The sequence below is a fragment of the Petromyzon marinus genome, chromosome 17 (assembly GCF_048934315.1).
Source record: "Petromyzon marinus isolate PM22_M1 ecotype Great Lakes invasive population chromosome 17, UKy_Petmar_22M1.pri1.0, whole genome shotgun sequence".
Classification (NCBI taxonomy): domain Eukaryota; kingdom Metazoa; phylum Chordata; class Hyperoartia; order Petromyzontiformes; family Petromyzontidae; genus Petromyzon; species Petromyzon marinus.
The window spans coordinates 20,889,901-20,915,478 of NC_133683.1; the positions used below are offsets into that span (position 1 = coordinate 20,889,901).

The following is a 25,578-nucleotide window of genomic DNA, read 5'->3' on the forward strand; positions in this document are numbered from 1 at the left end:
TTTTGGTTCATGGGAGAAATCTTTTAGGCTTTGTTTACTTGCACAAAAAAGACAAAGATCCTACGTTTAGCATTAATGACCACAGGGGAAGTTGATGTACATGAGTGCCTATTCAAGGCCCTTGTGGAACAGTTGTGCGTGGCTAGCAACGTGCCCAGCTAGCATTATCTCCACAATGTTGATGTTTGCACATCACGCCAGGCACACATTTTATGTTTGGTTGACATAAGGGAAGGTCAAAGACAGGTTCAGCTATTGATTGTTACTGATATTAGCCATGGTTAGTAATTGAACCCAGGTTACCAATTCTCCCCACTTTCTTACCCACACACTTATTTTCCCAACTATATTCCAATTGTTCTCTCGGCATCATCTCATGCGACCAGGTATCCATTTGTAACTCTCACAGAGCAGTGCAACCTCATTAATTACATAATGGCCCACAGAATGACATTTCATAGAACTGTTGTATATGTGGGTGTTATGAAAATATATGTATAAGCGAATTTCTTGTTAATATTAATTTTGGAAAAAGGCGCATATCCAACAGAACTGCTTCTGAAATCCCTTCAAGTGACCTTTTTCTGCACAAACACGAGAGGTGCCACTTTCCCACATTCCCTGCTCCGGAGAAAAGCTCATCATAGCATGTAAACCAATATTTTTAAATCTCGGAGCTGGAAAAAAACAAAATTTATTGCAAAAAAAAAACCCGATTTAATGGGATATTTTGTTTTCCTATGTTCTTTAGTGACCAAGCGGAGTCAATTTTTTGTTTGGTTATCACAATCGGCTGCCCAGACTCGAGCCGAGGATCTCAGCAGTGTTTGACCCAGTGGTCTGACCCCTGAGTCAGCCAAGCTACCTTCACAGCCACACACACTTCTCTTGATCAGCAGGTGGGCAAAAAACAGCCTTACCTGCCAGGCATCTTCTACCTCATTAGTCCACTTCTCCTGCAAGAAGGGTTGAACTGTAGCGATGAACTCGATGCCCACAAACTGCAAGGGACATCACAATGAGTCATAGGCACGGCAGACTGCCAAGCGCACGCAACTGTGGATGTTGCAGTCCTTGGAACGTGTATAACTTTAATTCACCCATCAGAAATACTTGAGTAATTCTTTTATAGCAGGAATCATCAAAAGGTGTCCCTGGCCACCTTTTCAATTCTGTCCCTGCAGTCCAATTTGGGCAGTTATTGTGTGCTGTGAAGTGCACTTCGGGAAACAAATAATTGGGGGAAACAGCTCTAGTTGTTTGACAACATCACAAATAGATAATAATAATAGCAAAATGCCTCACTGACATCCCGAAGTCTGTGGCATGGATGTTTGATTTTGACGCATGCAATCATGGACTCCTTCAAGGCATTCAACATTTGAATGTATTATGTTTCGATTTAAAGCTTTCGTGACTGCAAGGATTCATCTTCTTTGGTTCTTTCGGTAAGATCACGTAGAATGAGAATAAAATAACAATAAAATTCTCACGACATTTCGGCCACACAACCTTAAGATCATTCAACAGACTCCGGGACAAGAAAGCTCAACTAATCGAGTCTCTCACCTTTCTGAAGAGATGCCGCGACTCTAAGGTCTGTACCTTTCACCTGAAGACGGCCGCTTGCGTTGTGGCCGAAACGTCGTGAGAATTTTATTATGTTATTTTATTATTTTATTCTCATTCTACGTGACCTTACCGAAAGAACCAAAGAAGATGTATTATGTTGGCAGCAATTTTTTTTACGTTTTTGCTTCAACAAATCTTCGACAGACTGCACCACAAAACGCCGCTGCCAGTGAGTTTTCTCCAAACCTTGTGTTTCAGTCAAATCAGACGTGACGTGCGAATTGCGTCGCGTAAGGTGACACTGCTGTAAAACGAACAAACACCAGTCGTCAATAATGGTGTCTTTTTATGTGCTGTGAAGAAGGGCCATCGCTTGAAACGTTGCGCGTTATATATATTTTTTCTTTTTAAGGCCACAGTGTTATTGACAAACAAGTTTTTGATATTTTTCACCTGTGCACAACGGCCAATGCAGTTCCAGCAGTTCCAGTTGGTTTAAACTTTGCTATGAAACGGCGCTGTGAGCCTGGATGTACATGAAAGATACACCACGAAAAATAATTGGCCCCCTTTTAGGCAATCTGCTTTGGTGCATATGAACATTTTAACAAAACGTAACGACATTTTGTACTGTTTTTGGTTTCTATATTTCATCTTAATGCGTTGCCTTCATGACTAATATTTGCAATGCCTAAATATAGCAAATTTCTTTCCTTGTGTTGCTCAATTTATTTTTGTTAAATTGTATTAATGTTTACGTGTAAGTGACGTATTGCTGCTATTTCCAGGACCCTCTTGCAAATTAGATGCAAATCTCAAGGTTTTTTTTTCCGGTTGAATATAATACATCACTGTTTTTGAATATTTATCGCAAGTGTATGTGCCTTTTTGTAATCCTACTGCTGAATGTGAGCCTCCCCATGCTGTGAGTGGTTGCCATTTGACCATACTTCACCACGCTGGTCAGTGCGGGTTGGTGAATGCGGAGAGCATAGACGATCAAGCACAGTACAGTGTAACAATGGATTTTTCTGGACTGCCCTCTGCTGACAACTTAGCCTCACTGCGGCCTATAACTCCATCTTTTGCGTATGGCAATTGCCCATATAAGTACTATCCAGGCAAAAAGCCTGCTTAGCTTCTGAGATCCGATTAGGTCGAGTGCTCTCTGGGTAATTTGGTTATCGATATAAATATTGTGTGCCAGCGATACATTTACAAAGGACGCCAACGGATGTGATTGTTTTTGTATAATTTGCCAAGAAAAAACATAGGGCGTTAGGTTTTGAATACGCGTCAGGATTCACCTACAACGCACAGCGACTTTGCTGCTGCGGGATGAGTGAGTTCCGTACCGAGTAGTATTTTGGGGATGCATTGTACTTGTAGTGTTTCCTGCCCATCTCCACGATCAGCTGCTCCAACACGCACTCCTGCTCCAGCCGAGCCACGCTTTTCTCGATAAACGACATCACCCTGGAGATACAACGTTTAAAAGCATCAATGATGTTTTGCCGTTGAAAATGAAATTGTTACTTTGTACACACACCCATTTATGTTTCCCAGTGCATGTAGAGATGTGCAGAATGATAGCAAGTTTTACAAGCCTTTGTCAATGCATTTCTAGATGAAGGTCTCACCATATTTCATCACACAGGTAAATGCTTATTGGTAAAGGAGGGCCGATAACTTTTTTAGATACCACTCACCGTTGATCCTGCCTATAGCCAGGAATCAAAGTCAAAAACAGGCTTCATGTATGTGTGTAATTCTAATGCGCGTGTGGTTGCACATAAATTAGACATGCAACAATTTACATGCCCAACTAGTCGATGATTATCTTGATTGCAGGGTCATGATTTTATTCAAGACCATATTTGTTTTTGTGTTATTTTTGCCAACTCATTCCCACCATTTCTTGTTCGTCTTATTCCATTTGTATATTCATATTCACTGTATCCTGAATGCAACTTTGGGATATCATACGGATATTGTCACCATAATCAATCGTGGTCTATTCACTGCTTGATACAGGCAAATCCAAAAATATCTCAATTGATCTTGCGACGCAACAATCCATCCCAACCTTTGGCTGCCACTCCATCATCAGTCTCGACTACCTGCCACCATCCTTTCAGCGACGCATCCTGCCCGAAGTCCACTCACATTTCACAACAGTCCACGTGATGTCTCTAATTTGCACTACGTTCTCTAATCCACGCCATTCTCCCTTCGTGTCTCTCATTGCAATTCAAAGCATGTGCCCTTTCCATGCAGCTTTGTGCACCTTTTTCAGATTTTTTCCCCCTTTTTTTGTCATAGCAGGTTACATTTGCATGTCATTTTCCTAAGTAATAAGTAATACGTTTTCACGCACAATTCAACGCGTGTGTCGTGTGAGTGTAAGGATTAAAATGAATCGATTAATCAATGGCTTCATTACACGGCTAATAAATTGGCCGTTAAAAATGCTCATCTGGCAACAGCATTATTATGGATCCTAAATTGACAAAAGTAGCCAACGAGATGCTTTAAAAAAGGTTCTCGCGTGCACATTTACTGTACATGAGTCAGCGTGTGTTAAAGTCCGTGGTGATTAGAGCTGCCACTTCCATTGAACGTATTTATTGATTGTGCATTTATTTCCCACCACAGCTTCCCCGGCAGTAATTTGTAACAGCGCAAATGAGAAATGTGCTTTCTCTGAAGTGAAAATGCTGAGAAGCACCAATCAGGTTGGGTAAAGTCACGTAGGTAAAACATTAAATAACAAAAATCACGACGTTTCGACCACAACACAAGTGTCCTTCTTGTGGTCGAAACGTCGTGATTTTTGTTATTTTATTTTTCACCTACGTGACTTTACCCAATAGAACCAAAGAGTATGGATCCTAGCAGTCACGAAAGCTTTAAATCTAGAACCAATCAGATTGTTCTTTGGTAAGCGGAAGATGGCAATGGCGACCAATAGAATGTTAGGAGACGTTTCACTTTATCAGGGTTTTTGCAATGGGCAAGTTAATTTCAACCGGCCCAATAGAGAGCACAGCCTGAAATCTGGCTGCACAATATGCTTGAGGGAAATGCTACTCGGTGTTCTCGTTCGTCCTCTGCGAGATAGGAAGTCTCAAGATACCTCCTCTGTCTGACCATGAACCTTCCTTATTAATTTCGCTGTACGGGGCAATCGGCATATTTCACCCTTCGCTTATTACACTAAATATGCTGATTCTGCAAATGTTTATCTTATGTTGGGAACATTAATCACGTGGCAAGTGCTTCCTTGGCTAGACCAATAAGTATCTAATTGACTTTCCCCAAAGTTAATAACAATGGCAATTGTCCTTCATGAATAATTGTATTAAGGTATGTTCATAAGATGCTACATTGGTGTAATGGTTGGCACACTAATGCAAAGGTCGCTGATTCAAGTATTTTTAAAAACTTTATTTATTTAAAACAAATTTTAGCAGCATAGGTCCATTGAGCTATATAGCTGTTTTTCATAAGCGACCTGGCCACAAATGAAAGCTCCTCGAGTGGGAATTTATAGCAGCCAAATAATCTGAACGCATGTTTCTAAATGTGGAAGGAAAAACGTGAGGACCCGGAGAGAAATCCACACGACCACGGAGAAAACATGCACTTCAAATATACAGGCATCAGGTTCGGGATCGAACCCACGACCTCCTTCATACCAGGCGAGATAGTTAACATCTCATCACGGCGGAACCCCACGTCTCGTGGTGCGGCAATTAAAGTAATGGGGCAAGTTTCTCAAATCTTTCCTGCCTCTGTCCACCCAGCAGTTATGAATGGGCGTGCCATTGTTAGTCAATCTGCAAGATTGTGTGTGGTGGGGTAAAGTGTGGGTGCTCCCACCTATTCTTAGGTGTCTGGCCAGCATAGAAAACTTGGCCAAAATACCCTCAACGAGATGCCCTCCCGCCAGACGTGTCATGAGAAAGACATTGCTGGGTAGCTACCTTTACACAGACATATGAAGAGCGATGGCAGTCCTTCGTGGCTACTTACATTTGTTCATGTTCTGGCAGAAGCGGGAGGTTCGCATGACTTATACCTTCGAATAAATGTTTTGCAAACATTGCGGAACATCTGAGAATACCTTTACTATTTAATATTGGTGACCCTGGAATAGAGCGTAAGGTCGTGTGCACAGTCATGAGGCGATAATGCATTTCGTTTGGACACCAAGGAAGATGGTGTTTGCCTTCATCAGAATAAACATCAAGGTGAGCAAAGGGGCGAATGTAAATTTCACGACCAAGCCGTTCTCAAATTTCATTTAAATTCAATTATAAGTAGGATTTCCAAATTTTCCACTGACGGGAATTACCAAGGAAACCCGTGTGAAATCATAATTGATACTTTTATGTGTGTAACTAAGATAATCAATGGAGTTGTCTATGCCATCAGATGTATTGTACCCGTCAATGGGATAAATGTTTATAACAAATGTAAAATAAACTGCCCACACAATCTCAATCAACACCCAATAGAGAAATGGACCATTACATTGACAAATGACACGTGACAGTCACGGATAGGGTGCACACTTTACTGCCTTCTGACAGAGGTCGTTTGTCAATGTGATATAAACAGCATTCACTCTGCACCAAGCTCCAACGCCTTACACTTCAGACGGTGATTCGTCCGTAAATAAATAAAGAGAAATTACTTGGCTCACGAAACTAGGCAATTTAATACGTGGCCTTTAATAAGCATTAAATATTAATGAATTATTCAAAGGCGAAAACAAAGGTGCAATTAATGTGGTGTATGTATGAAGGGTGTTGAACATGAAAAAAAACGGGTGAAAAAAACAGTCCAGGACGTTCTGTAAAAAATACTGAACGTACGCAAACGCAATTAATCCGTGCGTTTTACCTAAGTCTTTCCTAATTTCTGATCAAATGTTTTGCAAGAAAGCGGTGCCGCAAGCACTTTGCCGTACCTCAGCCCATGTGCCTGCAGTTGCTTGTTCATCTTCAGTTTCTGGAGGTCCTCGCAATCGCGGAACTGATAAAACACATCCTTGCATTCTGGATGGGTTTCGAACAGCCTGCGTGGGGTGAAACGCCAGCGTCGAAACATCGCCAGCGTCGAACACAGTAAATTAACAAAACATCAACAACGTGTAAGACATTTTTGGTTAGCGCTGTCTCAATGGAACGGGCAACACTTTCAATTCCTCTTTTGAGTGGGGTGCTCCAAATGATAATATGCTATGCAAATGGACCATTGCCCAAAACGTTACCAATTATATATAGTTACTTTGAAGTCAATGTTTTTTAATGAATGTGTTCATGGGTGTTTTTGTTAATTATTATGTGTGCTTGTAGATCAGCAAACAATTTGTGTCAAATAATAATCCATAATACAGATTTTTTTTGGGTTAGAGCGTGTAAATATATAAATGCGTCGTTAAACCTGCCAACACCCGACACAGCCAACTTGTAAGGGTTGTGCCAATTAGTTACAAGTACAGCACACCGGTGTGTTGGAGAGCCAAGCCACAACACACCGATGTGCTGTACTAGTAACGAATTGACACGTTCTGTTTACGTGATAACCCTCACTAATTGGCTGTGTCGGGTGGTGACGGTTTTAACGACACATTCATATATTTACGCGATCTAACCCAAAAAAACCTGCATTATGGATGATATTGGTCGCGAAATCCCTACGTGCTAAACTCAAATAAAAATATGGACAAACTTTCAGCTCTCTTTAGAGCCGAGGCATGAGAACATTCTACTGAACCTGCAAAGCGGTCAACGAATGACATGCTTGTCATGCTTGCAAGGCATGTTGAGATTCGTGCATTCCTGCATTCTGTGAACACATTGTTACATGTCGTTGTTTATGTTTGTGTCCAGCCTGCAAGCATTTTCCCGTCTTTATGGCTTTTTTTAAGCGATGGATTTCAGACAATGTAAATGACAAATTTTTAAATGTCAGGAAGGGTCACGATTTCAATACTGCAGTACGTGGATCTATATAGCGTTCACATGTGATAACATTTCAAGACGCTTGTACGGGAACAGTGTGTATATGTATTTTGTAGAGGCAGTCAGTTATAGGCGGAGGCAATGGAGCCTGGACTTGACCAGTCAGGGAGTCGACAGCACACGTGACAAGATTAAGGGAGTTCCAGGCTGTGGGGGCATCAGAGTTGATGGAGTGAGAGAGAGAGAGAATTAATCTTGTGGTGGATTTTCTTGGTATTTCTATGGTATCTACTATTTGTGTTTGCATATGTTATACAAACAGAACTGACCTTTTGTGAAAATGCATGCTACCTATATGCACAGGAGCGGTAATGCAGTGGTTGATGGACAGTACTCTGAAGATGGCTACTGATTTTAAATACCGCCTATGGTTCACATCAGCCCAGAGTGGTAATTGAACCAGAGCCCTGAGCGCCCGTTGCCAACCTGCACTGGCCAAATCCACCCTATGATTATCCCACCATTGGGAGGTCTTCATCCAGCAGTGGATTGACATTGTGCCGCAAAATATTTCAACTTTTTTGTCCCGATACGGAGCGATGAAATCAGCTCGTACGGAGGATCTCGATGAGGGGTCGGCAACCAAAATAACAAGAAGAGAATTTGGTAAAAAAAAAACTCAATATTTCAATAGCCACAATGAGCTGTGGTGAATACGAGATGGTGGGGAAGTTAATAAAAAAAAACCGTCACTAAGCGGTCCTTAAAGAGGCGCACGCCGCTCCAGAGCTACAGGTTGCAGACCCCTGAACGAGACAGCAGACAGCCCTCGCTGCATCACAAGGCAGTGAGAGGTGGCAGTCAATAGATCGTGGTCGATGATGACGATGATATGGGGAATATATTTTGGAAATGCCATTTCTAAGGGAATTCCAGTCATCTCTGTGAGAAAATATAGAGGCATTCTCGAGACATCGAATCAACATCCAACGGCAATGCAGTCGTCCGCAGGAATATACATATATAACATTTACACCTGCAGCATTGTACAATTGACACATTGGAACAAACGGCAGGTGGTCACGCCAATTACAGCCATTTGCTTATTTAAAAAAAAATAAGTTCGTGCAGTGTTTTGCGATTTTTTTTGTTATTCACTTTATTGCAAGATAGTAAAGACAATGTTTTTTTTTTAAACACACAGGATCGTTGCATGAGCGGTCCTAATTAAATGTGTTCAGTGTTCTGTGTGGAACAAAGCCATTCTGCAACTCGACAGTACATTTTCCAAGTACATTTATCGCCCACACTGTCAATAACATAAACAGCATGGCCAGTCTGTTAATTTAGGTGACGTTTGTGTATTAAGTATAGTAAGCGAGTGCACGTGCGAGCGCAAATGTTTGTACGGGTGTATATGTATGCATGCTGAACGTCTTTTGCACCTTACGTGGCCAACCGTGCTAATCGGAGGTGGTGCAATGGTGGGCCGCCATGGCACAATACACTCGGCAACCTCAGTTCGATTGCTGGCCACAGCTGACATCAATGGTAAGCGATATCAGAACCTGTCCCTGAGTTTTCCCAAGCGCAGTGTGCAAACATAAACAGCGGGGAGGAGGGGGGGGGGCAAAGCAGCCCTGGCATGCTCTTCACACCACCCCACTCATGCACCATGCTCGCAAAATGGAACGCGCTCCAAAAGCCCATAAGGCTGTATATGAGATACGTGGGATCTATGTCTGTGAGTGAAATTTAATGACCAACATATCTCACAAGGGAATGGGTTTTTTTGTTCTTTAAGGGAAATGTCAGATCAGGACCAAAATGCTTTAGCGAACACGGAGAATGCCTGTGACAGCAGAGCCATATCCATCCTTGAGCATAGGGTTAGGCCACGTGGTGTTTGATTTAAAAAAATCACGATACTTTCAGAATGATGTTTACCAATTGCACCGTGCTGCTCACATTGAAGCCAAAATCACCTGCCATACAAAAGGGAAAATTCGATGCTTTCTCGAGCCCTTCAATTGTGTCCTCACAATAGAATACAGAGTATGAAGAAATATATACAGTTAGTTCACTGTGGCCATGATAATCTTTGTCACTCAGCCAATTATTTACTCTCTTAACAAATAAGCAATTGTATAGAAATACACACGAAATGTTTGACCAAAAATCCAATTATGGGCTTCCACAGGTTATTATGTGCAACAACAAAGACCAAACAATCTGATACAACAACCCATTCCTTCAATTCAAAGACCTCCCGGGATATTGGATGCCCTAGTAAACATAACAATCGTTAAGCGAATGTTCAAGCACAAAAAAATAGCAATGCTGGATGAAGGCTTCCCCACTCCATATTTGGCCATGGGGTTGTTTTGCCATACATCACCAAACTGGTACATCGTGCGAGTTGGCCAAGTGGGGCAGTGGCGGAGGGAGTGGGGCATGCGGTGAATCCAGCAGTGTATCCGGTAACCTTGGCCACTGACGTTAGCTCTGGCTGGAAATTGAACACAGGAAGCTGGGTTCATAGCACATTGCGTTAACCTGGTTTCCATCCCATTTTATTGTTAATGATTTTTTTGCTGCGTTCTTATGTGTGCCGCCAAGATCATTATACAAGATCATTCTAAACTTTATTCAGGACACTTGAACCTGTTGGTGTGGAATCTTACAACACCCAAACATATATTTGTGAGTCACCATGATCCACACACGCACACACAACATCGACAGAAATAGCCGTGGTGTGAAAATGTTATTGTTTATGTCATAGCACGTGAATTTTGCTAATTGGAGGTTGTATTAAGAGTCCACCCATTTGGAGATGACCAGGTGGCTCAGATAGCAAATGTGTGAGCGCAATGATATTTTACAATGCTGGATTTCCAATATGGGTTTGGGATCAAATCCAGTTCTCGAGTGCGGTGAGTTTTATGGTCTCACCCCAGTCTCAACTGGTAGCACGCGATAAAACATTACCATCGATTAAGTTCTTCACTCGGATGGGCATATTCCAGCTTTGAGAATGCGCACACGAAGAACACTGTTTGCATGACATGTTAAATGTTTTACTGAATTAAAGTGGTGACATACACTTCATCAATTCGAGCCTCTAGACATTTGAATCCGTGGCTCAGAGCCAGCCTATAATGAGGCACCTGCGAGCATCGTTTTTTGACGTTAACCATTTTTGTTTTTTTTCTGGCAATTGGTTTTGCAAATTAATTTAGCCTGCAATGTGTTTTTTTTTCTCTCTCATATTTTTGCCTGCGCCTAAGTACAGCATCGTTCCAGTCTGCTGTCGCATCCTGTGTTGAAGTTGTTGAAGACAAAGTGACGATATGGGGTTTATCCATTAGAATCGAATCAATCTCATTCCCAAGTTCACCATGTGAAGAGACCCCTTTGAGTAATTGTGACATCTTCCAGGGTCATTCTGTGGCACAATGAGGTGCACTGCTTGCTACAACTGTTTAGAATGGATTGTTTTAACATCTCATGGCACGATACAAACAGCACAATTGAAACATTTATTTGGAGAGAAAATAAAAAAGGAATACAGAATTGGTGTGTTGCTCTCTATGAGTAATTTTCACACGCGGAACAAAGTGTTATGGGGGGGGTGGGGGGGGAAACTGACAAAAAACTATTTGGCGAGTGAACACGAGCTGCAAATCTTCGTCTAGACTGTAACCCACAATTGCGAGGTGACAAACTGCTAGTTTTGGTGATCTTCCACAAAAATCGGCATTCTTTAAAATTTCGTTTAATCTAGGACGGCTCCTGCATACATATTCTCTAGACGCACCCACAACGGTGTGCCCGGTGTTAATAAAGCGATACAAATCTTGTCACACACAAACACAACTTCCGAATTACAAGATGCAATCTCACTTTTTGCTTTAAAACACAGGCCAAAAAGCGAGTCTTATAATCTAGAAGATACAGGAGCTATAATTGCCCAGGTATCTCTGGCCCAGCCATCGAACAAAGGTGGTCACTGCATCGCGCGCTTTCAGATGTGATTCTGCGGTCATCAGATTTGCTATCCTCTCCGATATTAGGAAGCCGCTGGAGCTATGCACTTTTAAATCTAGATTGAAATATTAATTTCTTGAGAACTGCTTTTCAGGTTTAGTTTGTTGTCCTTCCCCCGCACCTCCGATTAGCACGGTTGGCTACGCACGGTGCGAATTAAGTTAAACATACATACATACAAATGGGTAATGCATTTTAATGGGGTCCTTGCCTGGATTGATAAAATGACAACGCTTGATAGATGAATTGATTGAAAGTAAATGACACGCAATTTAAACCGTGCGCAGTCCAATGGGCCATGAGAACAGGGCTAATGTGCCCTCGGATCAATCACAATGCGAGGCAGCTTCATACTCGGCCAACCCAACCACTGCGATAGCGATTACAGCTGTTGGGGAGAGGGCTCTTGCCCGTCTCTGGTCAAGCACGATTCACAGTCAGCGTGCACCGTATACCGCGGGCATATCTGAGGACAACGTCAAAGGGTGTTGAGCAAAGCTGTGCCCCCAGCACGGCACTCAGATCCCTGCGCCAGCTCCCGGTCCAACCGTGGATCAATTTCACGACTCTGCACTCCCCCGTCGTCAAGAGCCCTCACGCCACCGTTCTTCATCGCAAGGCCCCGCGGGCACCGGCGGCCCCTGACGCGTGCCACCTCCCCCCCCCCCCCGCCGACAATACACAAATGTGGAAAACACCCCCTGCCGTCGTTGTGCGGCTGTCAAATATATGGCGGCCCTCACACTAATGATGTCTCATCGGTGTGAGTGACCCCCACCACTCCCCCCCCCTGGAAATGTGTAAAGAGCACTGCTCTATGGACGTGCCCCCCGCCGACCTCTCCCACTCACCTTCACTTGAATCCCCTCGACACACACAGCCCCCTCCGCTCCAGCGACCGGTCGACCTTTGTCTCGGCTGAAGGTCGCTCGTCCCCCCCCCCCCCCCACCGTGTTGGTCCCCATAGCCTGGAATTCCCTTCCCTCGGACGCCCATGCTGTGGGTTCCCTTGCCCCCCCCCCCCCCCATTCAAATCCAGACTTAAGACCTTACCTATTTCCCTCCGCTCATGGGCGACCGCGTCTTTCTGCAAAAATAAATGTGTGTGCGCTGCGGCCGTCTGGAACGCTCTTCCTTCCGATATTAGGGAGCCACTGGAAATATGCACTCATTTTTGAGAACTGCTTTCTGTGTTTAGTTTGTTGTGCTTCCCCCAGCACCTCTGATTATTATCGCAGTTGGCTACGTACGGTGCGACAAAAGGTCATACATACATGCTTGAGATGTGGTCGCATATAGACGCTATACTAATCCACGTTGTATTGTATACATGAAACGGAATTTCTCCTTTAAGTGGATACAAGTATGTGTTATTCTGGGCATTGACCTTTGTGCTATTGTCTGGAAAATAGGGGCATTAAAATGCATGAATTTATCATGAAAAGTGTATTCTTAAACTCACAACAAATGCATTGAATTGTGTGGTGATAATAGATGATTTGGCATGCACAATTGTATTCATTTGTGCATTTTACTCTGGCCAATCGAGATACCATATCGAACCTCTAGCGCAATATAGCAGCTCCTGCATTAGCAGTGCTCATACAAATCTTGAATTATAACAAGGATTTGCATTTATAGGTGCTTAAATGCCTCGGTAACTCAATGTACCTTGCATCACATTTAACCTCAAGCATTCCAATGCCCTGTAGCAGTCTAGCCAAGGGGACCCCCCAATGGCAGCTGTCCCTGTGAGGCACGAGAAGAATGCGACATCAGACTGCATGTGGGCATTCGTCGCTCTGTAATGATAACATTTTGAATATAACCATTTCAATTTAAAGCTTTCGTGACTGCAGGGATTCATATTCTTGGTTCTTTCGGTAAAGTCACGTATTGTTTTATATTTTTATTATTTTATTGTTTCCCTTCTACGTGACTTTACCGAAAGAACCAAGAATATATAACCATTTCAGTTATTTTTTTTATCACGCATGTTAACGTATTATTTCGTGGCATTTAACCAGCCATCTATTTATACGACTTTGACCAATTAAACGATTGGATGAATGATCACGATTAAGGCTGGCGAGTCAAATTCAAGAATCGATTCAGGTATTTTTGTTGTTAACATTGTGGCGAATGCAGCAGCCTCTACAGACGGCAAGGGTCACGTAAACCCAATGCCGTACGTACGACACAAGTGAATTGAAAAACGGCGGTTCTTACAACGTGCGCTGAAAAGCCGATATTAGACAATGAATTTGTTGCATCGTTAAACCCCTGCTCTGTTTAGCTCACCGCACGTAGTCATGCAATCAACGCAAGTCTCGCCCATCTGACGTCTGTGCGATCTGAAGCGAACGAAGCCGAGTGCGTTAATTGGAATGACATTTTCAGGCAATTAAAACCATCCATGTGGACCATCACCCAAAACAGCCCTCCAAACTGCTGCCCTGATGAATGAATAATGGATAATTTAATAAAGCCTTCCAGCTGATTCAGGTTCAGATCCTCACAGCGTATTGTGTGCAACAAAGCTACTGTTTCAAAAAGACAAGAGTTTCGCACGAAGAGCAGGACAACACTACTCGTGCAAACTTTGATGTCAATAAATGCCGCAGCGCACTTTCCTTACAGTGCGACGGAGTGTGATCAGTAATACACCGTGTGAGAATGAGAACTTGCAAGATAGAACAAATGAGATGTTAAAAAGATTAAGTGGCTATGTCAGAATTTCCTAAATATGTGCTCACACAAAGGTCATTTGTGTATAAGACAATTTGCACCCTGCCTCATTGATTAACTATATTTCATAAGCATGTGGTTTTATTGGTCCATAATTTCTGCGAGGGCATTTTCTTTTTGTACCGACAACAATTTATCGTGTTAATTACCTGCTTAAGATGCGCGACTTCACGTGGCACCTCCCTCGGTGCATATTAGCTTAAGACATAAAATAAATAACGCTCAGAAATAAAAACAAAGCCAGCGTCAATCTTTCTCGAGAGTTAAATTAACCCAAGTGATTAGCAGCTGCGGAAGGTTTATGAATAAACCGGTTTATCCCCCGCCCCCGCCCACCTTTCAGAAATCAAACATTGTGTCACATGAAATATTAATAATAAAAATAATAACATAAATAAGGGAGACCATATTACAGTTGATGGATTTTATATTGCTGAGTGCGCGAGTGAGATTGATGAATTCATATAGCTGACATTTGCGACCTGATTTAAAGATCTCACTGACATTTATGCAATGAATAAACGCCTGGTAGCCAAGCCCTGTATCTATTGTCATCGGCCGAGTTAAGCGACGAGCCGCTGGAACAAGACTGTTTGCCAACAATGGAACATTTCTGCAGGGCAGGTGAGACACACGCGACCCGTAATTGTCACACGCGGCCCGTAATCTTCACTTGTAGAACAAGATAAGAGGTGCAGCTCTGCAACTGCCATCTCATGCCACTGCTGGCAGAAGGGCATCCGCTGGAGGGAACTCTAGAGAATCTTTAAAGAGGTGGGGAGGAGACACAGGCGGTGAGATTCAAGTAAATTTGGACAAACGTTTAACCTTGCTGTGCCTGGAGATCAAACTGGTGACCTCCAGATTACAAGCCCAGTGTGCTAACCGTCACACAACGACAGCAACCCTACTTATCAAGCTGTGCTCTATGTATCCCTGTGCATGCGATGCGCTGACTGGAATAGTTACTTATTTACGAACATTGCAAGATTCCTGAGAGGCCAGCTAATTGTCCACTTTTCCTAGTTTTTGGATGATTGTATTGTTGTACACAGGAAGTTTTACACAATGACAGCTCAACGTTCCAAGGTCAACAAACCTCCACTTGATGGGTAAACGGCGCCACGGTGGTGAGATGTTAACTACCTCGCCTGGTATACAGGGGGTTGTGGAGTTTGCCTGGTCCCTCTCCCCGTGATCGCGTGGGTTTTTCTCCGGGTCCTCCAGTTTGTCCCTCCGAATTTAGAATCATGCGTTTAGAGTATTTGGCTGCTATAAATTTCCACGTGACAAGCTACTTCGTTGAGCTATCATTTGTCGCCTCGGAAAAATAGCTACATTGGCCAATGGACCTTGCCTGGTAAAATAAAAATAGTTTATACTCTTTGGTTCTTTCGGTAAAGTCACGTAGGTAAAAAAGAAAGTTAATCAAATCACGACGTTTCGGAGGCAACACAAGCTTCCGTCATCAGGTGTAACCACAGTAATTTTTCTGTGCTAGTTACACCTGATTACGGAAGCTTGTGTTGCCTCCGAAACGTCGTGATTTGATTAACTTTCTTTTTTATTTCTACCTACGTAACTTTACCGAAAGAACCAAAGAGTATGGATCATTGCAGTCACGAAAACTTCAAATCTATTAAAAAAAATAGTTTAGTTTAAGTTTTTTCACGCGTGGCTCCTAGGCTGTGGAAATCACTTCCACCAGACATTCGGTGTGAGTGCCAAGTCTCTCGGCCTATTTAAATCCCAACTTCAGAAACATCCGTTCTTAAATGTGTTTTTACTTCTTGAACATTTCCCATGGGGTGTTTGTTTTATTTGGTGTGCTGTTCTTATCACTCGTCTGCGTGGTTTTATTTGGTTTTAACTCTGTACAACACTTCGTGACCTCTGGGTGAAAGGCGCGTTACAAGTGTAAATTATTATGAACACGGCTCAATTCTCACATTTTGCTGATTTAAGGGTGTTTTAAATGTATTTCGGAGGTGAGCCGTTGACATCCCCAGTAATACATACCGTGATGGGGAGCGGTGGCACAGAGGTTCGTGTGCACTGCGCCATGAACCCGGTGACCTGCGTTACATTCCTGGTCATGGCTGCAAGGTGACACCGTGGTAACATTTATGCCTCACAGCAAGGAGGGACTGGGTTCGATTCCTGACTTGGGGGCCTTTCTGTATGGAGCTTATATCTTCTCCTCTTGTTCTGCATGAATTTCCTTCTGGTTATCCAGTTTCCTCACGTAGCTAAAACAAATATTACGTAATTGGCATTGTCCAAATATCCCATTGTTGAAATGTTACCTGCGAACGACTCCATTGGGGTCACACATAGCCACATAGCATCTGACTGCAAAAAACCTGGCAGGACCCTCTTGAAAAAAAAAGCTTTGAGACTCAATGAAGCTTTCCTGGATAAACATGCAAAATAATCACAACAAAAGACTGCTGTGTGATATCTGAACATGCACTAACCAGCGAGCATAAAGTGTGATCAACATCCCCATGACCGACAGGACGTAGAAAAGCTTTCATCCAGCAGCGGATCAAAAGGCTGCAGATAGACTTACGCTAGTTTTAAGAAAACCTAATTAGATGCCATCAGATTTTCTATTGGCCACAGTGATGTAAAAAAAACGTAAGCATTGTTGTGGAGTATTATGGTTAAATCAACATGTGTTAATTTCTACATATACAAATGCTTTGTTTATTCATCCACCAGCGTATGGTATTTCAAAAACCAATATTTTCCAGCAACATATGTCCAAACAAGCAGATCTGCATTGGTTTCTACTTTCAGGGTCTCATCAACAAAGTCTTGTTAAACTTGCGAATAAGGCCTTAACGGTTGAACAGGTTGAATTTGCTTGTTATTGGCAAATGCTGATGAATTATATTTGTCTGGAACGCCCATAGGATGATGCACCAAAATAATTTAAATTTGATGCGGAGAGATGAACGGAGGTCTAGTCATTTAAAACAAATATATAAACATTTGTTTAAATCATGACAGAATAAAGTCCTATAAACGTTACCCCCACGGGGATCGGATGAATGGAAGGGGCCTTCAGAAGTGATGAGCAACATTGGGCCAATTATCATTCCTATTATGTCTGTGACTAATATAAAATTGCCACAAGATTATTTATATTTTTCGCATAACAGTCGTGATGATCAATTACACACCCTCCTAATGTAAAACTAGCAGGAACATATTAACAAACATAAAAAATGTTGTCAACACACGCATTGGCTTAAATTGCACATGTTGACCTAATTTTAAATGTGGACTCAAAGTCGCAAAAGGCCCCTCATAAAATGTTGCCGTAAGTGCCCCCCTCCCCAAATATGTATATAATAAGCCAGGTGAATAAGAGGAATGGTTGGATTAATTAATTTGTTTCACTCGCAAATCGATGACTTGTCACAAAGTCAGGGTTGTGATTCGATTCAAAAACCCATCTTATTTTTCTATTCTCGTGATTGAAGCACCTCTCCTGGCTGCATGATTTACAATAAACACGTTACAATATTCACAAATCAAATAGAATCGATTCTCATCTGCACAATCTGATTTTGAGTGTAGAAAATCCATCTTATAATCAATTCATCAGTGCGTCACTACACGCTTAGATGCCACCATTCAAAACACACACCTATCATCACTTTCTGATGAAGACCTTTGACCACCAAAGGTACATCTGAGGTCAGGGGTTTTCTCAGCCACTGGTACTTCGAAGTGTGGGTTTCTGGCTTAGGCCACGTATTGAACCTATCTCTCTTCTGCCAGGCTTTCGCCATACACTACTGCAGGTGACAGAGTGTTACCACAGTGTTACCACTGTGACACCTCACTGCCCTGTATGACTGTATCTTACAATTCTAAAATCCGATGAGCAGCTTTATAGGAATAGAGGGTGCAATGAGGACAAAATAAGGCAAGATTGATGTGGAGTGCCAAAGTAATTTCCACAACAGCATTCTGGAATGTTCTGCATGACATTCAGCACCGCTTTCAAAAAAAATAAACACCCGACATTATATCACTGCCACTATGGCTCCTACATCACAAGGGTAATCTTGTTTTTGAGTGCCATCAGCCTGGTAATTTGAACTGCTGAGCAAGCCTGAGTTGACTTCGGAAGCTAAGGCACTCCATTATATAATTCCATCAATTGTGATTTTGAACAGTGAGTTGTTGCCTGTTCGAGGGAGGTAATTTTCTCCATACATTGGCTTCCTTACATTTTCATTAATAAGCTAACCGTTGTAACCCTTGGTATACACAACAAGGGACAAAAATGTTGAATGCAGTGTTCATAATAATTATCACACTTAATCATTTGGCGGGACCCCGGGGTCCCGCAAAAATCAGGTCAATAATTATTATTTTTCATTCCGCCCACTCGTGACCCCGACAGCAACGCGCTGCCCACCCAGACTCGCCGTGCCAACAAGCGCCAGCAGCAGCAGGCGGCGATCGACACGATGGGCGCCACCCCACCGGCAAAACGCGAGCCCCGGGGGCGTCCGCCGCAGTCGCGCGCGGCGACGACGCCCTCCGGTCAGCCGTCGATCCTCAGCTTCTTTGCCAAGGCGAGCCCGCCGCCCCCCAGGCAGTGAATTTAACGTGTTCATGTAAATTTTTCAACTTTTTACGAAACTTAGTGCCCCGAGTAGCTCTCGACGAGGCCAATCGATTGACACTAGTTTTGTTGTCGGTAAGGCAACAAGACTCGTGTCGCTACGCGGTTTTTCCCACCCCGGGGCAGTGATGGGACCCCGGGGTCCCGCCAATTGCTTCAAATGTCCTTCCTGTGCCTTGATCAAACTCACAAATTGCATTGTGCTTCTGCAAATTGCAGCAGTGCTTTATTTTTCATTATCAGGGATAGCGCTTGTAAAATTAATCAGTGGAAAGGAGGCCAAACAGACCTCAGGACAATTGCTACAACAGTTTATCTAGGAGCCATCCATTTAGTACGTACGCAAAAAAATCTATCAAAACTTGACCCCTCCCTGTGTAGACAAACTATTATCGAGGCTTCACTCCCCATCCCCCCGTTCCCTATGCGTACATTGTCAGTAGACCCCCCCCCATACGCAAGCGAATGCATTTGGGTTAACCCCCTCCCCCTGCATGCGTACGTACTAAATGGATGGCCCCTTAACAGTCAAGAGTGTCAGCACACATTTAGTGCTGACTTTGCAAACACAAGCTCCCTGATAGAGAAAATATTGCATTTTGTTTTTAAAATCTAGTTTGATAAACGCTGACTCAAAAGCTCTTTCATGCAATTCCTATGTCATATGTATCAGAAATATATTGCAATATAAGCGAATAAACGGCATTCGTATTCAACTGGGTGTTGTGTTCAGCCCATATGTAAAAATGCATTGAATGCAAAGTAATTGTTTCAAACCTGTAAACTAAAGATAAGGAGGCGAGGGTGGTGGATCTATGCTGAGGTTAAGTACGTGATACAATCATCAAAAGGTCACCAGTAGATGGCAGTACAGCAAGTGGGTTAATGACAAACGCTTCCAGAAGTTACCCCCCCCCCCTCCCCCCTCAATGCATGGGGCTTCTGTGTTCTCGTGTAATTCTCCAGTTTCCTTCCACAGGCAAATACAAAAACTGTAATCAAATCCACAATTCCCAGCTGCAGGACTTTGGATTGCGCCGTGATGACGAGATGTTGTCTCCCTCGCCTGGTACGCAGGAGGTCGTGGGTTCGACCCCGACCCTGATGCCTGCTGTATATTTGGAGTTTGCGTGTTTCTCTCCCCATGGTCGCGTGGATTTGTCTCCGGGTCCTCCAGTTTTTGCTCACCACATTGAGAAATATGAGTTTGGAGTATTTGGCTGTTATAAATTTCCACGTGATAAGCTACTTTGTTGAGCTATCATTTGTGGCCAGGTCGCTTATGAAAAAGAGGTACAGTGAGGGAAAAAGTATTATCAGTCTATAATTTTAATGGTAGGTTTATTTGAACAGTGAGAGACAGAATAACAACAAAATCCAGAAAAACGCATGTCAAAAATGTTATAAATTGATTTGCATTTTAATGAGGGAAATAAGTATTTGACCCAATCTCAATCAAAAAGATTTCTGGCTCCCAGGTGTCTTTTATACAGGTAACGAGCTGAGATTAGGAGCACACTCTTAAAGGGAGTGCTCCTAATCTCAGCTTGTTACCTTTATAAAAAGGCACCTGTCCACAGAAGCAATCAATCAATCAGATTGCAAACTTTCCACCATGGCCAAGACCAAAGAGCTCTCCAAGGATGTCAGGGACAAGATTGTAGACCTACACAAGGCTGGAATGGGCTACAAGACCATTGCCAAGCAGCTTGGTGAGAAGGTGACAACAGTGGGTGCGATTATTCGCAAATGGAAGAAACACAAAATAACTGTCAATCTCCCTCGGCCTGGGGCTCTATGCAAGATCTCACCTCGTGGAGTTGCAATGATCATGAGAACGGTGAGGAATCAGCCCAGAACTACACGGGAGGATCTTGTCAATGATCTCAAGGCAGCTGGGACCATAGTCACCAAGAAAACAATTGGTAACACACTACGCCGTGAAAGACTGAAATCCTGCAGCACCCGCAAGGTCCCCCTGCTCAAGAAAGCACTTATACATGTCCGTCTGAAGTTTGCCAATGAACATCGGAATGATTCAGAGGACAACTGGGTGAAAGTGTTGTGGTCAGATGAGACAAAAATGGAGCTCTTTGGCATCAACTCAACTCGTCGTGTTTGAAGGAGGAGGAATGCTGCCTATGCCCCCAAGAACATCATCCCCACCGTCAAACATGGAGGTGGAAACATGCCTTGGGGGTGTTTTTCTGCTAAGGGGACAGGACAACTTCACCGCATCAAAGGGACAATGGACGGGGCCATGTACCGTCAAATCTTGGGTGAGAACCTCCTTCCCTCAGCCAGGGCATTAAAAATGGGTCGTGGATGGGTATTCCAGCATGACAATGACCCAAAACACACGGCCAAGGCAACAAAGGAGTGGCTCAAGAAGAAGCACATTAAGGTCCTGGAGTGGCCTAGCCAGTCTCCAGACCTTAATCCCATAGAAAATCTGTGGAGGGAGCTGAAGGTTCGAGTTGCCAAACGTCAGCTTCGAAACCTTAATGACTTGGAGAAGATTTGCAAAGAGGAGTGGGACAAAATCCCTCCTGAGATGTGTGCAAACCTGGTGGACAACTACAAGAAACGACTGACCTCTGTGATTGCCAACAAGGGTTTTGCCACTAAATACTAAGTCATGTTTTGCAGAGGGGTCAAATACTTATTTCCCTCATTAAAATGCAAATCAATTTATAACATTTTTTACATGCGTTTTTCTGGATTATTTTGTTGTTATTCTGTTTCTCACTGTTCAAATAAACCTACCATTAAAATTATAGACCGATCATTTCTTTGTCAGTGGGCAAACGTACAAAATCAGCAGGGGATCAAATACTTTTTTCCCTCACTGTACATAGCTCATTGGGTCTTACCTTGTAAAATAATATAAAATGTTTAGTTTATAAAAGTGAACCTTGAGACTCAATGGGTCTTGCCCAGATAAACAAATTCCAGTAACATCGCAGAGTGTCCATAACAAAAGGTATCGAGCACTCTTAATGGATTATATTTGATATTTACAAAGCAGTTTGAGCCATGTTAATAACATAAACATACACAAGCGTGTTGGTATGAAGATGTTCTCTTGTGAGTCTCATCCCTTTTAGGCATGGAGTCGTTTAAAGCTTGCGCAATTTTTGCAAAAAAAAACTAATTATAACATTCATAACAATAATGTATGCTTCGTTTAATTCGTAAGGCTTTCACGATCAATATGATTAATAACTGGTTTCTTTGGGGTTAGATCGTGTGGGTATATCATTTTAAAATACTATAAGTCTCACACACAAGACAGAGGCAATTAAATAGAGTTGTCACGTGGGCAAATATGCCAAATGATTTGGTTTTTCAACATATATTTTGACAAATAAAATTTCTGCATCAGATGTGCATTGCAATACAATGTCATAAAATGCACGGCATATTCATCCCACGGTTGATTTGAAGACCTCTCACGACGCCCCTTCGATCGTGCGGGTTGTTCGAGCTTACTTCACCACAAGTTTCAAGGTGACCACCCTGGTCAGCGCGACTTGGTTCGAGGGGAGAAGGACGGACCGGTTTGCGCTATCACTTTACCACTGATGTCAGCCGGGCTCGTAAGGAGCGCAGTACACTACGCCATGTGTTTCCAAATGTTCAAAAAATCCACAGACCACAAACGCAGGTCAACCTTGCCGTCTAATCACAATTCCTAAACAACCGATTCGAGAACAACTCGAATATCGGGTCCCCGGTGTGCTTTCGTGTTTAATTTCCGAATTCAGTTTTAGAAGAAGCTCTCAGCAACGTGGAGCGAAACGTCGGACATGATTTCGAACCAGCAAGAACCCGAACACCGCTCATAAAGCCATCCACAAACAAACAAACAAACAAAAAAAACCCAAGACAAATATATTAAAATTTTGATTTAAAGCTTTCGTGACTGCAGTAATTCATATTCTTAGTTTTTTGGGTAAAGTCACGTTGAAGAGAAACAACAAAATAACAAAATATATATAAAACAATAAAAAATTCTCACGACGTTTCGACCATAACTCAAACGGTCATCATCAGGTGATGATCAGGTGATGATGACCGTTTGAGTTATGGTCGAAACGTCGTGAGAATTTTTTATTGTTTTATATATATTTTATTATTTTGTTGTTTCTCTTCAACGTGACTTTACCGAAAAAAACTAAGAATACAAATATATTTGTCAGACTTTTGTGGCAAGTGCTGTTAGCGAGCACCTATGAAGATCCGGCACGGCACACGAGGTCTCACCAGCTCCGCGCACCACCACACATCACAGCCGGGAGAAAAACAGAAACCTCCACCCGGCAGCGCTAACAACCCGAGGCAATTCTCACCTCACGAACATGATGACTCCCACACGAGCGATGTCACACTGCAGAGCGAGCCACGAGTCGCGCACCAGCCGCCTCTGACTCTCGGACGGCGCTTGCGGTGGCCCAGGCGGCTGGTGGCCCTCTCCTGCTGCACGCTGCTGCTCCGGCTGCTGTTGCTTGCGCGAAGCCTGCGACTGTCCCTGCGAGCTGCTCTGCGCTCCTGTGCGCTCATCCGTCGAGACGGTGCAACCCATCTTCCTCCGACCCCACAGCCTCAAAAAGTTCATTCCTCTTATCCCGATAGCCCCGCTTGCCTCGTGCAAAACAAAAACGAAACTCTATCCCGATCAAGTTTGGTCCGACGGCGCTTTAATGAGAGTCTTCGTACGGGGTACGTGGGTGTCACTTGGTATGACCGTGTGGGTCTCGCACTGCCTCCTTCCCTCTCTCTCTTTCCACTCGCTCCCTCCGCTCCGTGTAACGCAACGCGTCTCAGCTCACCCACTGCCTCCCTCCGCTCGTCCACCCCCCCCCACCCACCTCGTCGCCACCTCCTATACACAGCAACCCAGCGCAGCGTGCGTTGTTGCCCGTTGCGCAACAACGCAGAGGCGGGATGCTGCTGCTGCTGCTGCTCTATAATAAAGGGACAAAGATCCCCCGTGTAGCCCTTAACAGACTGTTGGGGCAAGTGCTGTTAGCGAGCCCCTTCTAAAGCCCGGCACGGCGCACGAGGGGGTGGGCGGCCAGCGCCACGCCCGGCCGCCTTGGTCTTCGCACCGGATAATATTTTAAGGCTGAGTCGACCTAGGGGAGGTCCAGGACCGGTTCAGATAATAGTCACTGCTGTTGGCCGCGAGCGGAAATCCAACTCGGATCGCCGGGTTCGTAGCGCAGCGTGGCGCTCACCGCTCCGTCGCGGCCCCGGATCTCACAGACAACATCGAGAACGTGCGCGATAGCGAATCGTCAACACCAAGTCACCACTGTGGGATGTAAATTGACACGCGCTTAAATAAACAGCGCCCAACAATTAAAGGCGAGAGACTCCATGGAGGGAACCGCGTGCCCGTTATCCGCAGTGCGTGTGGCTCGTAAACCCCTCCCCGCACGTCCCCCCAAAGCGGAATGGATGATTCAGCCGAAATTTTCTCGCAACCAGCCATCCACCGATAACTGAGATGTGATGTCCGGGCACCACACACAGCCTCCTCCACCCCTCCACACTCCATCCACCGCCCATTGATCAACTACCTCGCCTCCTCCCCACCACCACTATCTCTACCCAGCCGATCGACATCCAACCTATCACCCGCTCACTCATGCAAACGACCACCAATCACGAAATCAACAACGCTCACGAAATTAACAACTGAACAAACTAATTACTGTACACATCTACCGAACCAGTCACACACCAACAACCAGCAAAGCCATCCATCAACCACGCACCCACGAAACCAACCACTCACTCAACCAACCACCGACACAAAACCAATCATAAACAACCGCGCTTCCACAAAACCAACCACTCACCCAACCAACCAAGCACCCACCCACACAACTAACCACATACCTACCCAGCCACTCACACAACCAACCCCTCATCAACCACCACTTAGCACATCCGCTCACAACCAACGAATCAGAACCCACACACCGAACCAAGCACACTCCCAACTAACCTCCCGACCCCTAAATCACCCAACAATCCACTCAACGACCTCCACCAACCCAAAATCGACCCAGCAATCGCCCACCCAAACGACGACTCAACGTCTGTGCCAGGGGTGGGGAAACCTGCGGGTTCTTTAAGGACTGCTTCGTAACGTTTTTTTATATAAAAGGCCACCGTCTCGTAGTCACGTGCATTGGGAGCTCTTGAAATATTGAGGTTTTTTTTAATAGAGTTCGACAACATCGCTCTTCTTACTCATTGTTTTTTTCGGTAAAGTCACGTATGTAGAAATACCATAAAATTATATTAAAATAAATCAATCACGACGTTTCGACCACAACACAAGCGATCTTCATCAGGTGTAAAAAACAAATAGCACATAGGGTGACATCAACGCAACACATAGAGAACGTTAAACTGCACGGAGGTACATACAACAAGATGAGAGACGAGAATTCAACAAACTTAAGAAAAAATTACGTGATGCAAAACCAGTCGGCCAACGACACAGTTGGACACTGGTTTTGCATCACGTAAGTTTTTCTTAAGTTTGTTGAATTCTCGTCTCTCATCTTCTTG

At 43.8% G+C, this 25,578-nt stretch overlaps 1 protein-coding gene across 1 annotated transcript in view; it reads right to left on the bottom strand.

Moving 5' to 3' along the window:
* Positions 1-24,953, bottom strand: part of LOC116943182 (neuroglobin-like) — a 35,865-nt gene extending 10,912 nt beyond the window's left edge. The window contains exons 1-4 of the mRNA XM_032955816.2: positions 23,343-24,953; positions 6,548-6,655; positions 2,928-3,048; positions 921-1,001 (exon numbers count right to left, since the gene is read on the bottom strand). Of these exons, the coding sequence (XP_032811707.1) occupies positions 921-1,001; positions 2,928-3,048; positions 6,548-6,655; positions 23,343-23,608 (576 nt within the window). The 5' untranslated portion in view covers positions 23,609-24,953. The remainder of the gene's footprint in view (positions 1-920; positions 1,002-2,927; positions 3,049-6,547; positions 6,656-23,342) is intronic.
* Positions 24,954-25,578: the final 625 nt, after the last annotated feature.